General features: G+C 31.9%; 1 protein-coding gene across 3 annotated transcripts; it reads right to left on the bottom strand.

Annotated features, from left to right (window-relative positions):
- Positions 1-10,728: 10,728 nt before the first annotated feature.
- On the bottom strand, positions 10,729-15,106 carry LOC115984242 (probable LRR receptor-like serine/threonine-protein kinase RKF3). Of its 3 annotated transcripts, none has more exons than XM_031107211.1 (3): positions 14,886-15,106; positions 13,446-14,597; positions 10,729-12,436 (listed from the first exon to the last, which is right to left on the bottom strand). In XM_031107211.1, exons 2-3 carry the CDS (start codon positions 14,533-14,535, stop codon positions 10,962-10,964), a joined length of 2,565 nt encoding a protein of 854 aa, XP_030963071.1. In that variant the 5' UTR covers positions 14,536-14,597; positions 14,886-15,106; the 3' UTR covers positions 10,729-10,961. The 3 variants fall into 3 exon arrangements, with proteins under 3 accessions (XP_030963071.1, XP_030963072.1, XP_030963073.1); XM_031107212.1 differs by having other exon boundaries at positions 13,446-14,559; XM_031107213.1 differs by lacking the exon at positions 14,886-15,106 and having other exon boundaries at positions 10,729-12,154; positions 12,194-12,436; positions 13,446-14,868.
- Between the last annotated feature and the right edge of the window lie 1,815 nt (positions 15,107-16,921).

Below are 16,921 nucleotides of genomic sequence, written 5' to 3'. Positions count from 1 at the left end.
CAAGAATAGTCAAGTTGCAGGAAGAAGAATTCAGAAATTGCAAGTCTCGACTAATCAAGAGAAAGGTTTGACTGATCGAACTACCATTTCTGCATATTTTAAATCAGGCCCGAAAGCCCGTAAAACGTTTAGGGTTTAAGTCCAACATTGCTAGGTATAAAAGGAAGACCCTAATTCACATTTCAAAAGTCTTGTGAAGTCTTGTGAGTTACTCCTATGAGATTGTGAGGTTTTGTAACCTTCTAACTCAACAAGCATCTATCAGAAAAAAGATTCAAATACAAGAACTGATGGAGATAAGTTGCTTCACACAAGATAAATTGCTGTTGATAATCTCAAGCTTTGAGTGTGACCTCAAAGTCACAAACTGGAGTGTTTGTAAACACTTCCATCTATTTAGTGAATTTGTTGCCTTGTGGATTGTTTAGGTTAAATCCTTCCCAAGTTTTTTACCTTGAAATTAGACAGTTTCATTGATTTTCTTGGGTCATCATATCGCTTATTTTCTTTACTATTCTACTTTATATGATATGATTGTTATTGTTTAACCTAGATCGCATAACAAACCTAAGTAACAACTTGGTTAATTAATTAAGGGGTCTAAATAAACAAACACAAGTGGTTTCTAACCCGAGATCTCATGGATATCATGAGGTCTTAGGAAGCATTAAGTCAACCTTTGGAGTTTTTTTAATATCATATCTAACAAATAACAAGTAAGGAAGTGTTAGCATGAAAATTTGGCAATGACACAAAAAAACAGAAACAGAGATATTGGAATATATCAAAATGTGAGAAAGAAACGAGAAGTTGAATTACAAAGAATACTAAGAAAACTGTGGCGATTTTTTGCATCAAACATCCAAACAAATTGTTCATGAATCTGGATGTTTGAAAATATATATACAAAAGGAAAGAATGAGAACATAGATAAATTACAAAAAATTAGGGGGTGGGGGTAAGAGAAAATGATGAAAATTGAGCTCTAATTTAAGAATAAAGAAAGTGGGGCTTTCTTCTATTATTCTGGAGGAAGATTCTGAAATAGTTATTCTAGGAATTTATAATTACTAGTAGGGTCTTTCGGATTGGCTATAATCTATAGGATCGATACTATGATCCCAGACAGATCCTATATTATTACATGTGTGATTAGTCATTGAATAAAGTCTAGGGCTCACCTTCTGTAAAGCCAGATTCTATTTTCGTCTCACTCTTGTGATTAGAGGATGGTTTGAGAGAGAGAGAGAGAATTTCCTGTTGGGTTTGTATTTTAACATGTTAGAACCAAACAGAGAAGATTGAGAAAAATATCTCACTATACTTTATCTGTAAGTTATAAACGCACTAGTAAACCTTTACTCCATGACCACACTCAATCCAATTCATTCTTATTGAGTGATGTGTGATACAAATTAAGTTAGACATATAAATATATATATATATATATATATATATATTAGAGAAAATTCTATTGAAGTCCAATTTTCAGTCATGTGTCCTAAATGTGGAATTACATCATAAATATCTATCCAAGTGAGTTATTGCACACAAAACTAAATAGTCTAGAATTAATGAACATAAGAAAATTTTAAAAAGAAAAAAAAGACAATTTACATGTTCTACCTAATAATATTCTTACAAGACTTTTTAAAGAGTTAAAAAAAATATAAAAAATGACTATCAATAATATTTAAATATATATGTAAGAATTATACTATGCATCTTAATATATATATTTTAAGTGTATCCATGCATATACATAGGGTTACAAGCTAGTTAAATTTAATTAAAGATAAATATAAATTATAATTTTATTTCAAGATTTGCATCTGATTTCTTTAATTTTATTTTTTAATTAAAGATGAATATCAATTACTCCTATAATTTAGTGACACGTAAATTTAAGAATAGAAATTAAATTTAATTGATTAGGCTGTCTTAATAATGCATGCATGATTATAATTTGGCCTTTGTGTGCGCTCTTCTAAGTCCATTTGACGTGACATATATGCAAAATTTGAGTTGCAAGTCTTGTATACAAAAAGGACCAAAAGACTTTAGAGAGTAGGTTTTCCATTCATTCCAAGTCTCCACTCTACAAGGACTTCCATGACTTTACCAACACGCACAAGTCGAGCTGCAACTTGTAGGGATATTTCATTCAATTTACTTGAGTTTGCCTTGATCAAACTCTTTAAAAGAAAAGAAAAATAGAGTCCAGTTGACTCAACAAGTCACAATTTTAATGTCCATAATTTATATTTAATTTCAAAATAAAGTAAATTCAATCTCAAAATAAAAGCACATAGTTATTCATCTAATCTTAAAAATATTTAAATGATCTAAACTTCAAAAGATTTAAAAATAAACGAAAATCTTAGATAACTCATGCACAAATTAAGCAGTCATTTAAATTAAAACATAAAATCCTAACATATAAGAAACTTCTTCAAGAACAACTAATAAGTGCTTAAAATCTCAATAGTTGTTCCCTTGCATAATAACGATCACGTTCTTGCACCCACTGGCCACTTTTCCCTATGAACGTGAGCTAAAATATAGGGATAATGCGAATGACCTAAAAAATCTCTACGAGATTGAGCTAAAATTACTTGGTTCAGGTTTGATTTTCAAGTAATCCCTTCTCACTCTATGCAAAGTTTTTTTATCTGATTTGTCTTTTTACCCTCTTTGTTTAATGGCTAGCAAATTGATTTTATGAATAAGCCTTAAGTGAAACACAAACTTTAATAAATTGTTTATCTTTTTACTGTAATCTATCGAATTGGGATTGAAGGAGCAAAATAGTAAAGCTCTGTTTCCTTCTATAGGTGTTACTGTGACCGGGTCAAAAAATATTCTAGTGATGACTCAGTCTACTCTCACTTGCTCACAATGTACTGCCATAGAAAAATCAGCACATTTTTCTATGGCATGATACTCATAAAAACACGGTCAACAAATGCTGTTCCATTTGGGTGATGAAAGAGTACAGCGTTGTTGATTCTTAGACTAAAATGTTCACTGTTAATCTCAACAGAGGACTTTTAAGGGTATTAGGTCTCTAGAAGAATGGTAATATATTAGTGGAGGCAAAACTACCACATTATTGGGGCATCACTAGAAAATGATGCCATTTAAAAAAAAAATCCTAAAAATTAGCATACTTTCTATTTAAATATATCTCAAGGCACATTTGATACATTTTTTCTTAAAAACTAACACACACTAAACCTGGCAATTTACTCCATTTCAAATTCTAAATTTTAGTTTCTTAAAAAATTCTTTATGTGTAACCTCATTAATAAACAAATTTAAATTGAAAAATTACATTAAACTTATAAAAAAAAAAAAAAAAAAGCCTCATCACACGTGCGGAGCGCATGTGATGAGGCTTTTTTTTTTTTTTTTAAGAATAATAAACATTGGTGTGATTTGGGAAAAAAAAAATTGTAATTTTACTATAAAATTATAAAAGTAAAGTCTTAAAGATTTGAGTGAAATCATGACTTGTGGTGTGTTTGGATAACGCTTATTTTGCTGAAAATACTATAGCAAAATAATTTTTAAATATGTGAATAATGTCATAGGACCTATTTTTAATGAAAGTTTCATTGAAAAAATAGGTTTGTGGGTCTCGTGAACAGTACACGGACCATTGGAAAGCTAAAATGTGCTAAAAAAAAAAAAAAAAAAAACTTAAACGCAGACGCCCAACTTTCATCAGTATCCAAATGGATACTTGAAGATTCCATTAGTGTACGTATCTTCATAATTATGTATAACCTCAATTTTAGCCTGATTATATCATTGATTGAGCTTGGGAATTTAATATACCTTTTCCTTTACTACCTAATTGCCCAAATTGTTTTTGTTAGGAAAAATTCTATATAATTGTGAATAAATTTCAGCAAGAACAGTAGAAGTACAACCACACAAGAACACAAAGATTTACATAAAAGCCCTTTCTCCTTGAAGGAAAAAATCATGGGACAAACTCTGAATAATTTCACTATATTAAATAGAGATTACAACACTTAAAGATACAACTTGAGTAAAGAAAAACTCTCATTTTCTTTTCACTCACTGCTCTTCTCCTCACTGTGTATGTCTCACAATTTTCTCTTACTCTTTCTATTTTTCTCCTTTTTTGCTTGCTCTCACTCACGCAGTTCTTCAAGACTGCACTAGTCCTCACACTCTAGAACTTCACTTCATTCACATCTTCAAATGGCCAAATGGCCTCTCCTTTTATTTCTTCATCTTTTCCTTCTTTTATCCATTTCACACTAGCCAACTTATCTTGACTTTGCTTTAACCAATTTCTTTTCTTCGGATCTCCCTTACCCGAATGACCCTTGCCTTTTGCTTTTTTCTTTTCTTTCTTCCTTCAGCATGTTAGAAATGCCTTGCATCAGCTTTGCATAAATGAACTTTGACAAGAGTGTCGAGCAAGTGGGCTGGACACACTAGGTGCCACGCACCCAACAGTTTTGTCCCTAAAATTTCCCACCACGGCAATCAACTCCCCAAGTACCTGGGTAATGGGTTGATGATGGGGTTCCCCTATGGGTAGAAGCTAGGAATGCATTTTGGTAGTGAAGGGCTTGTTGAATGAAGGGTTCACCAATGTTTAATAACAGAGGTGAGGTTATGCAAAATCTCCAGTGGTAAACTTTGGACAATTGCTTTTTCTTTGAAGATGTGAATGCTATCAAACTCATCAAAGAGCATATTGCATTAAGATCAAAGATACTACAGGACAGTAGGCCACAATTGGTAGTAGATCACCTGATCTTTCAGGAATTTTATCTGTCCCCTTCAATCTAGGGGGTGCTTTTTCAGGTCTTTACTGGCTTTAATTAAACTGTGTATCAAATAGGTTATTAAAAAAAAAAAAAAAAAGATTGAAGTACGTTTTGTAGTAATATGCTTGAAAACAAGTTCTGATATTTAGCAATTTCACAAAATAAATCCTTGTTTTTAATAGGTAGACCATACACAAAATAAATCTTAACTTGCCAATGATATCTAATGGATTAATTTTTCATATTGCTGAGGTATAGGAATAAATTGAACTAGTTTTAGGGACATTCTGGCATTGTACCCTTAATTTTAAAAAAAAAATTGGCAATATGTGCCTGTTTTCAAACTATATAGGGGCGTACCCCTGTTTCGATACTCGATTACCTTAAAATTGAGTTTCAATTAAATACTCGATTTGTAGAAAATCGAGTTATGCCCGATCAAACCTTAAAAATAAATAAATAAATAAATAATTGCATGGAACTCGAGTTCTTGGAAATCGAGTTCCATGCAAAAAAAATTTTAGTGTGATCGGCCCATACAAGGTTTAGGGAGCCCTGTAGTCGCATTTTTAAGCCCTATAGTGGCATTTTTCAACAAATTTTTTTTCTTATAAGTGTGATTACCCCATACCAAGTTCAGGAGGCCTTATAGTGTCGTTTTTAAGCCCTATAGTGACGTTTTAAAGCTCTATAGTGATGTTTTCCAGCAATTTTTTTTTCTAAGTGTGATTGTCCCATGACAGGTTGAGGGAACCCTATAGCGGCATTTTAGAACTCGAACTCCATAAAATTGAGTTCTATGCATTTTTTTTTTCTTTTTTAAGTTTGATTGGGCATAACTCGATTTTTTTTTTCATTGAAACTCGATTTTAAGGTAATCGAGTTTCGAAACAGGGGCACGCACCTAAATAGTTTAGAAATAGGGGCATATTGCCAATTTTTTTTTTTTTTTTTTTTTAAATTAAGGGTAAAATGCCAGAATCCCCCTAGTTTTAGCCCTAACCTCAAGATTGATTCCGACAGACACTCTCATGGTCAACCATTCAACATTGATGAGCTCAAAGAGGCTTAGCAAGAATTCTAAGGTAATTGCAATTGTTATTTGAGGCTTGTAGAAACAACATGCTCACCTCTATAATACAAATTCAGAATTGAGAATATTCAACCCTAATTAGTGGCAGAGCTAGGATTTGAGTTGAGGGGGGGCAAAATTTATATATGATATATGCACTTACACAAATTTATGTGAATATATAATATTTGAGACCAATTTGAGAAATTGAAAGCTATTCATTTAAATACTAAGTGATATTCAATGCAATTATACAAAAAGAAAAAAAAAATCTACAAACAAAAAAAGCTTATTCATAATATTGCATTTATCTATTGAGATGTTTCTAACATGAGTGATCTATTTAAAAAATATATATTTTTAGAGCCAAAACTCAAGTTATGAATGAAATTATTAGTAGTTAGATAGATACCGAGTGCAATATATGTGAAGTTCTATTATTTTTGTTAATGTGTTCCCATAAAATTTTCAAATTATAATATGGTAGGGACAAACTAAAAAAATTTCAGTGCAAGGCATGCTAGTAGAGGACTTAAGATTCCTCAATAGTTTATTTAGAAGTTATACTCTGTTTCAAGATCAAAGAAAAAAAGTGGCATTTAAAAACCCCCAAAAAAAAAAAAAAATTACACAGGGGTATTTTTTGGGTGGGCAGGGGGAGAGGAGGGGGGGGGGGGCAACTGCCCTCCCTGTCTCTGCCCCTAACCCTAATTGTTCTACAATGCAACCCTTTTCTTTAACTCAAGTCTGTATATTCTATATATTCATTGTTTTCAAAATTTATTCAAATCTATATAATGTGTACGTTACTTGTACACAGTTTTCCATTGAATTTACACAATTCTGTAAATTCAATTTATCCAATATATTGAATTTTTTTTTAGAAATCCAAACAATCTATACATCTAATGTACACAATTTTGTACATTTAACGTATCTAACAATACTCTCTGTCAGGCGGAAGCATAGTTATATATATATATATATATATATATATATGTGGCACTTTAATTTTGACCTCATGCAGAGTACTAATGTATACGTGGCACTCTAATTTTGCATTTAGTTATTTTTACTGTTAACCAAAATTTCATATTAATTTATTTTTACTGTTATCTCATTAATTGTCTAAGCTTATACTATACTTTTATTTTTTATTCATGTCCTTTTTCATACGCACCATTTTAGTATTCAAAACAGAAGAAAAAATAATAATAATAATAAGGATTAATAGTAATAACTAACCAGATAAGGTCCTAAAGAGAGATAGAGAAACATGAAAATGTTGTGGATTTTATAATGAAACACATTATTTCACTATTACCAAAATAAAAGACCTAAGATTGACAAAATATTTGTAAGAAAGAGAAATAGGAATCTGAGAAGCCGCCACCTCTATCATATTGGCCTTCCACCACCATTAAGCTGCCTAAACCCCTACAAGTAAATTTTTTTCTTTTTTCTTTATAAATTCGGGGCTTGAATATAATTTAGGTTTGAATAATTTGGTTGGATAGTTTTTGTTTTGGGAATAGAAGTAGAGAGAGTATTTGGTACACAATGTAAAACCATATTCTACCATTGTTTTAAATTATCTATAAGACACATGCATACGCAGTTGCCCACCATGTCTTAATGTTGCACTATCGATGAGTGGAAGAGTGTGAGAGAGTTGGACATATTTTCATTTCATGGTATGCAATTAGTGAGTACAACACAAATTAGTTGATTTTTAAGGTCGTAGTACTCATTTGCATTTATTTTTGGTTTCATGATTTAAAAAAAAAAAAAAAAAATCTTATCTTGAGAAAGCTACAAATGTGTAGTAAAGCTACTAAACTAATTTTTAATATCTCAAAATGGATATGTTTCTTTACTCTAATTTAGTTCACTTTTTCTTTATAATATATGTATAACATTCTCCAAAACCATCTTATATAAAAGATCACAAAATTATCTGTGCATCGCACGAGCAACCTTTTTTTTTTTTTTTTTTTATAATAATATTGACAATTTGTATGTCCAATATGTACATCTTATGTACACAATTATTCAATTTGTTTACATAATTTTGTACATTCAACGTATTCAAATTTTTCTTCAAAACCAGACAATACGTACATCTAATGTTCACAATATTCCATTGAATTTACACAATTCTGTACGTTCAACGTATTCGACGTATTCCAATTTTTCTATAAATTCCAAAAAACTTAATATCCAATGTATACAATTTTATACGTTCCACGTATCTAATGTATTCAAAAGTTTTCTACAAAACCTAGACAACTTGTATGTTTAATGAATGCAATTTTCCATTGAATTTAAACAATTATTTACATTCAACATATCCAATTTATTCAAAATTTTCTACAAATCTAGAAATTTTGTACATTTAATATACACAATTTTTCGTTAAATTTACACAATTTTGCACATTCAACGTATTCAACAATATTTGTTGCATAATTTAGTACATCATAGATGCATTTAATGATATAAAATAATGTCAAGTTTCATCTTTTTTTTTTTTTTTTGAGAAACACACACACACATATAGGGGAAGGGGATGTCGAGTTTCATCTTGATATATTGTAAGTGATTACATTGAAATATATTAAAAAATAGTTATTTGTCTTTTTATTCTGTTTAGGCTAAAGAACAAACTACATCTTTAACGTTTTGAAGATACCTGGATTTTGCACCTTAAATTTTCAGAATTTAGATTTCATCCCTTTGTATCAACAATCATTTGTATCAGCAATCATTTAATCCATATTTTTCATTAAGTGATAGATAAGCTTACTATATGTGTTTAGTTTATTCAATTAAGTAATGTCACCTCATTTTCGTCATTATGTTACATAATTCTTGTAGCTAGTCTTCACTTTCTGAGCTTTTATCCTCTGTTGTCTTTAAATGTCGTGGCATCCTACTTTTCATGATCCTTTCCCATCTTGCCACTTGTTCCTTTAATGAAATTAAGATTTGGCCCAACATATACCGTTTACAAGCCAATAAGATATAATTGGACTACGTACACCCGAATAGAACATTCGAATTAAACATAAACAAATTGGGAAAAAAGCCACTTATAGCATCTGACTATTCGACAATACAGGCTCAACGGCCAATAGTTACGAATGAAACAAAACTATATTCATACAAATTACAAAGCCAACCCACCCCATATAGGAAAATGCGAATCAACGAAAGACCATATCGCTTCTACAGTTGTGATCCACTGCGAGGAACGCCACCAACACATCCGCCAATCCAATGCCTCTATCTTGATCACCTCCACCGCCTTCGAATCCAAGGTGCTCGTTATTATCCTCACAAAATCCTAATTAATTAGGGAACAAGATTCTTGCGATTGAGGCGGGACAAAGCTTTCAATTAACTTTGGAAAGTAATGTCATGGCACTCGCGTTCACATATGATTCATATGGTTTAGACTATGAAATTTTAGAACGCTTAATAGCCACTACTCGGCCATCATCTAAAGTGGAATGGCAGATTGAGCCAAGGCTACCTGTTCCAATCTTGTGATCTTTTGAGAAGTTGTTCGTGACTTCAAGGAGCTAGCGTACCCACAATTCCCATCAAGTCTTTGAAGCTTGTTGTTAGGATTGTGTGTCTAGGTTATCTGAATCATCTCATCATTTTCAGAACTGTCTTGAGACTCAGCTGCTGAAAAGAATGACAGTATGGATTTTTTTTTGGGAATGAGAGAATATCCGAGGTATTCCATTAGATAATGCACTATTACTACTGTTCCGCATAAGAAACTCAAAACAAGTCTTTTCGGATTATGCATGTAGGGCTTTTTGATAATAGAGGATCAGTGGGAATTATTTCATAATTTTTAGAACTACTACTATCTGATTGAGACCTGGCTAAAAAAACCGACATTGTAAAATTGGAATAAAGAGCTAATTTTGGAGGTATTTCGTTGGATTCTGAACTAGTATCAGCTTCAGTGTCAGAGTTATAGGCTGGGAAGAGTGATGCAATGGAAAGCTGCTTAGGGAAGTCTGGATTTGGATTTGTTGGTCCATTCCTTATTTAACTGCCAGGGTCTGAGCTGTTTTTGGCAAAAAATTCTGCAACCAAAAATATCAAAATATGATGAGAAACTATTTAATTCTCTTTTATTAGCAAAAGAAGTTAAAACTTTGTTTTTATAATTTAAAAACAGAGTAATCATACTGATTACACAATGTAACCAATAACCACGTGACAAACACTATAACTTCTTACTAACAAAAAAATGTACACTATATGACCTGTAGCATAGGAAACTAAAACAATTAAACTATTGTCGTTTATGCTCATGTGTTTCAAGTTATTGGCTAGATTAGATCCTATTTGAACTCCAAGAAAATTCTCAATTGGTTTCTGTTTGGTTAGTGAGAAATGGTGGTGGTGTTCTGCTGAATACTGAGAGCGTTGAGGAAGAACGAAATTTTAGGAATTGAGGTTTAATTTGGAAGAAATGATATGTCCACAATGTTTTCACAACGTTTTTATAACAAATCATATGTTGTAAGTTGTTACATATTGTTATTGGTAGGGTAGAAAAGTAATTTCAGTGGTAGGTTCAAATTAGAACCAATAACAACTAACCACCTATAATTTGTTGTGAAAATGTTGTGAAAATATTGTGGACATAGCATCCTTATATTTTGGAGTTGTTTTCAATTTGATCCTTATACTTTGAAAAGTTTCTACTTGGTCCTTGAGCTGTTCAAAATGTTTTAATTACCGGAAAAAAAAAAGTATAAAAAAATATTGCAACATTTTAGAAGTGCTATGACATACACTCACATTAAACATATGCCTCAAGCTAGAATGAATCAGGGTGAGATTCAAAGTATATAGAACAGAGAAATATACATGCTGAATTCACTAATTGAATCGTAAGTCTCATAATATCAAGTGAAGTATATTTGGCCGGTAGCTTCATCACCTCCCTGCGAGGAATGCTACAAACACATCCATCTACCACGCCACCTAACATTAATGTTAACGTTCAGTTGTTTTAACTCCAGTTAAAACTACTCAATAAATGAACGCTATTCAGCATTCGGATCCACACACGCGTCCAAGGCTCTTTGTAGGCTTTTTACAATCTCAGTCATTGAGGGGCGATTTAAACCTTCTGGACTTACACAATCTACTGCTAGGTACCCAACATATGCCACTGCCTCTATTTCAAATGGGGTAGGTGGTGGTACTTTTGGGTCCAAAACCTTCTGAATTTCATCTTGGACAATGTATGGCACTACAAAATCAGCTACATTCCATGGCACACCATTTTCATCCCAATGAATTGCTTTGTACCCGGACAAAATTTCTAGCAATACTACTCCAAAGCTGTACACATCACTTTTCGTTGTCAACCGTTGAAGCCTATAGTACTCGGGGTCAATGTAACCAACAGTGCCTGCCACAAGAAGCGAAAGGGGTGACTCAGCGTCCATGGGGGCTTTCAAAGATAGGCCAAAATCAGTCACTTTGGCAGTCCATGTGGCATCTAATAATATGTTAGACGACTTGATATCGCGGTGTATGATTGGTGGAACTGCATATACATGCAGGTACTCAATGCCTCTAGCTATGTCTAGTGCCACTTTAATCCGGGTAACCCATGACATTAGAGGAGTACTTGGAAGCTTATGAAGACAGTCATGAAGGCTACCATTTCTCATGTAATCAAAGACCAATACATGCTTATTATCATCCTCACAAAATCCCAATAAGCGAACAAGATTCTTGTGACTAAGGCGGGACAAAGCTTCCAATTCACTTAGGAAAGCATTGTCATGGTACTCGCAATCGTTCACACATGATTCATATGGTTTAGACTTTGAAATTTCATCACACTTAACAGCCACTACTCCGCTATCATTTAAAGTGGCACGGTAGATTGAGCCAAAGCTACCTGTTCCAATCTTGTGATCTTCTGAGAAGTTGTTGGTGGCTTCAAGTAGCATTTGCAAAGGAAATTCTTTCTTACCCACAATTCCTATCAAGTCTTTGAAGCTTGTTGTTAGGAGTGTGCGTCTAGGAATTATCTGAATTGTCTTATCATTTTTGGAATTGTTTGTTCGTGATTTGGCTGTGGAAAAGAATGACAGAATGGATTTTTTTTTGGAATGAGAGAATTTTGGAGGTGTTCCATTACATTCTGCACTATTACTGCTCTTCCACTTACGAAACTCAAACAAGTCTTTGAAGGTAACTTTTCGGATTGGGTGTATGGGGCTTGCTGATACTGAAGGATCAGTGGGAATTATTTCATAATTTTCAGAATTACTACTGTCTGATTGAGACCTGGCTGGTGGGAAGAATGACATTATGGAATTAGAATAAAGAGGTAATTTTGGAGGTATTTCGTTGGATTCTGAACTAGCATCAGTTTCAGTGTCAGATTTATAGGCTGGGAAGAGTGATGCAATGGAAAGCTGCTTAGAGAAGTTTGGAATTGGGTTTGTTGTTCCATTCCTTATCCAATTGCCAGGGTCTGAGCTGTTGTTGGCAACAAATTCTGCAACCAAAAATATCAAAATATGATAAGAAAATATTTAATTCTCATTTTTGTTTTTATAATCTAAAAACAGATAATCAAACTAGTCAAACTGGTTAGTGTAACCAATAAGCACCTAGCAAACACTACAATTACTTACTAACAAAAACTGTACACTATATGATCACAACCATCTTGGAGAGAAGCGTTGAAAATTGATTAAAGCTCAAAGCCGTTGTCAACAAGTTTGCTAGTTGTGAATGTGTACCAAGATGATGTAGCTTTATATTATAGTCCCAACTTGTACCTTGTCCCTCATGGCAATCTATTTCCATCTGTTTAATTTATTCATGAAAAACTGGATTGAACCCATATGAAGGGCTGCTAGATTGTCACTTAATAACAAAGTTGGCTGAGAATTAGAGACATTGTGGTGCGAACACCAGAATTTTGATCAGAGCATTGCAATTATTGTGATTAAAGTATTTGTTTTTGATTTCAGCATTTTCAGTTATTTCTTAAAAAAAAAAAAAAAAAAAAAAGAATTAAGAAACTCATAAATCATTGTCAAAACATATATACTATCATCTTCTTGCAAAGAAAAAAAAAAAAAAAAAAAACTAATATCTATTATCTCAAGAGAAGATTAGGAGCATCCATATCAACTCATGCATTAGTTTTTGTCTTTTTTAGTACAAGAACTTATTTTTTCTATTTCATTTACCCACTTTTCAAAACACCTCACATCAAATTTTTTATTCCAAACTCTATTTCATTAAAATATCTAATAGATTCTATGTGAATTCCCATAGCTATTTCACCATTTGGAAGTTCCTCAACATAATGCTTACAAATGTGTTTATGATAAGCAGAGTAATAGAATGTACAATGTGATTTGAAGCCCTAGTATCCATAACACAAGTATCTCCCTCATATGCATGTCTATTAACCACTATTTCAGAAAATATCAAATGCTTCAATTCATAACTGAAATATGGACCATGAAAGTTCTGCCAAAAAGGAAAATCACCTGCCATAAAAGCGGAGTGAGTGGCTGGCTGAATTACATTGTTGGCCATGTGAACTTCTTTATTAGCAAAATCAAAATTGACCGACTGAATTTGAGTTCCCAGCATAGCCAAGGATTGTTTGCATTGCTCTTGAGTGAATGAAAATGAAGTAGAGGCAGAAGTAGAATTTTTTTCTACTTGTTCATCTTGAAGATTGACTTGGTGTACCACAGTGGACTTCTTTCCCATTGGCTTGAAGCTAGGAGGGTAGCCATAGATCTTGTAACACTTCTCAACATTGTGACCCATCATTCCACAGTGATTGCAGGTGGAATTGTTTTTCCCCTTAGAGTTCTTGTTATTGTTGTTTCCTGCAAGATCTAAATTTTTTTCCACACTGCATTCCCTTTCTTCTTGAATCAATAAAGAGTACACTTCATTGATGGATGGGAGAGGATCCATCAGCAGAATTTGTGCGCTAACTTGAGAACAGGATTCATTAAGACCCATTAAGAATTGCATCACTAAATCTTGATGTTGAAGATCACTGAGTTTTTGACCTAAGTTGCACGTGCAAGATCCACAAGAACACACTGGAAAAGGTCGAACATTTTGCAATTCATCCCATAAAACCTTCAATTGAGTGAAATATGAAGTCATTGATGATTTTCCTTGAGTAATACCAACAATATCCTTCTGTAATTGAAAAATCCGTGGTCCATTTCCTTGGGAAAGTCTCTCCTTCAGATTGTTCCAGATTTCAAGAGCAGTGTCCCTATAGATTATACTTGTAGCAATTTCTTGAGAAACAGAATTGAGGATCCATGAAGCAACCATTTTGTTGCAGCGAATCCAAGCTTGAATTGTTGATGGTGTTTTGACCATTGGAGATGAGAGAGTGAATGTGCCATCAATAAACCCCAACTTGTTTTTGGCAATCAATGCCATTCGCATTGATCTCGCCCAAGTTGGGTAATTCTCTCCCATGAGAGGTTGATACACAAGCATAGCACCAGGGCTTTCTTCATGGTGCAGGTACAGAGGATTTGATGGATCATCCAAGATGGATGAGCTTCGAGAAGAGGATGAAGAAGTTGAAGTTGAAGCCATTGAAATGGAAGTGTTTTCAGCTTGCTGCTCTAACAATATATAGTTATCCGACAAGAAAATATCTAATTTTCATAAATTAGGAAAACAAGTTATAATCTTTTTTTATACTCTAAGAACAAAGTAATCAAATTGGTTAATTACAATACAACAGCTGTTCGACCTGTAGCATATGACAGAATTGACAAGCACGATAACTAGTTACTAACAAAAACATACAAATCTATAACAATTAAACTATTGTTTTTTTAGTAGAATGCTTGCTTTTGTTTCAAATCTTTAACAAAAAATTACGAATACAAAACCATAAATTGCAATTACATATTTAGATGCTAAAATTCTTTGAAGCTTACTTGTATCAATTTAGTGCTTCTGCATATTGATCCAGGACAAAAAATTCTGGGAGATTGACATAATTGAATTGCTAGAGATAGAGAGACAGTTTGAAAGAATTGCGATTCAAAATGGTGTGTTGGTATTCATAAGTTATAACCATTTGAAAGTTTCAGCAAAGATATACTTTCTACTTTCTCACGCACTCTAGAAGAAATAAAAGAAAGAAGAGGAAGTTCGAGGAAGTTCCTCCTCCGCTGAACAATGCTATTTCTCAAGTCTTTCTGTCCAAGATTCTTTTACTCCTCCAATTCCATGTCTAACACGTGTATGGATAAAAAACTTAAATTTAACACCTTTATTATTGGATTACATTTACTTATTATATTATCTATGTTTGTAAAATTTTTTAAAAATTAAAGATTAATAGTTATGTTATCAATAAATTTTTTATTTATTTAGAAAAGTCAATAAATTATTTAAATTGTAATTTTTTGTAATTAAAAATTATGCATAAAATATAATTATAAATTATATAGTAAATAATTTCTAATTGGTACAAAATTTGACATGTGTATTAAGAACGTAAAAAATATGCAATTCAATAGATAAATTTTCGAAATATGTAATAATACTAATGATATTAATAAAACTATATATATATATATATATATATAAAGTAAGTTGGTTATTAGGCTGGGTCACCCAACCTGATTAGAATCTAATCAATATTTATTTAGTATTTGTTTACTGTGAGTACCCAAAATGAAGTGGAACAATGTATTTGTTCATTATCTCACCTTTTATGAATAGGTGAAAGTGTTTCTATAAATAGATGTCCCTCATTTCATTTTAATTATTTTTTTTTTCATGCATGGAGTCATATTCTGAGAAAGGGAGACACGAACACGATTATGCAATGGTGGTTTCTGGAATTCTTTTTAGAGTGGTCATTAAGAAATTTAAATTACCGCAATATTTTTATCGGTACCATTTTTTAAAAGAAAAATGAAATTAGAAATTATTTTTATTGAATAGGTTGAACGAGTTAAAAATTTTATCTTTTTGTCTTATAATAGGCTTTTTGTTGAATAATTTTTCCACTTGTTATTGTTTGGCAAGGGCGATGCCACCTTATGGCCGGTTGGTCCCAAGACCACCCTTACCTTAAAAAAAAAAAAAAACTATACATAATAATTTAAAATTTTATATTTATCTACCTTCAAAAAAAATTTTTGGGAACACCTTGAATTTTTTTTATGCCAATAAAATTAAATTTTGGTCCATAATTTGAGCAACTTAACAATATATTAGGGTCTTTCTAGCAAAAAAAACCACATGCTTTTATATTCTTTTAAGCCTATACTACGGCTTAACTTTTAGTTTTTGTTTTACCTGACATATTATCATTGTACGACTACTTTTCTCAAAAATATTATAATATATATTATATAGCTAATTAGTCAAAATCACGTAAATTTAGTTTTCTTCATTGTACAACTACTTTTCTTTTTTCTTTTTCCGATAATTTTGATTAGAAAAAAATAGTAGTTTTGGTTAATTAAGTGAATAAACTTAAAAAGTTACTTAATTTTTATATAACATCAATTAATTCATTATATATATATATATATATATGAAATAAACTTTTTATTTTTCTGATTATAATTAAACCTGTGATTGTCCATTCTAAGGAAATTTGATTAAATTTACACAAAAAGTGTCACTAAATATTATGTTTTTACAATTTTCTATAATATTATTAGTAATAAATTTATTATATTTTTATTTATATAATTTAAAATTTTATTAATTATATTATTCATGATGTCACCGGTTTGACCATTGGTCGAATCTTGGTCTGACCAAAAAACTACGGAAAAAACCCAAAAAAAAAAAACTTGAACGAAAATCTGGAAAAAAAAAATTATAATAAAACCACTAACAAGGCTCAAACCAAATGCCAATAGAAAAGCCCAGTACAAGATCAATCTCATCTCAGATTAAGACTATCGCTACTCCAACACCAACACGATTACGTTTTTAATTCAACAAA

This window comes from Quercus lobata, chromosome 4 (genome assembly GCF_001633185.2).
Source record: "Quercus lobata isolate SW786 chromosome 4, ValleyOak3.0 Primary Assembly, whole genome shotgun sequence".
In the NCBI taxonomy this organism is placed as follows: domain Eukaryota; kingdom Viridiplantae; phylum Streptophyta; class Magnoliopsida; order Fagales; family Fagaceae; genus Quercus; species Quercus lobata.
This window is presented reverse-complemented; position numbering and strand designations above follow the sequence as displayed.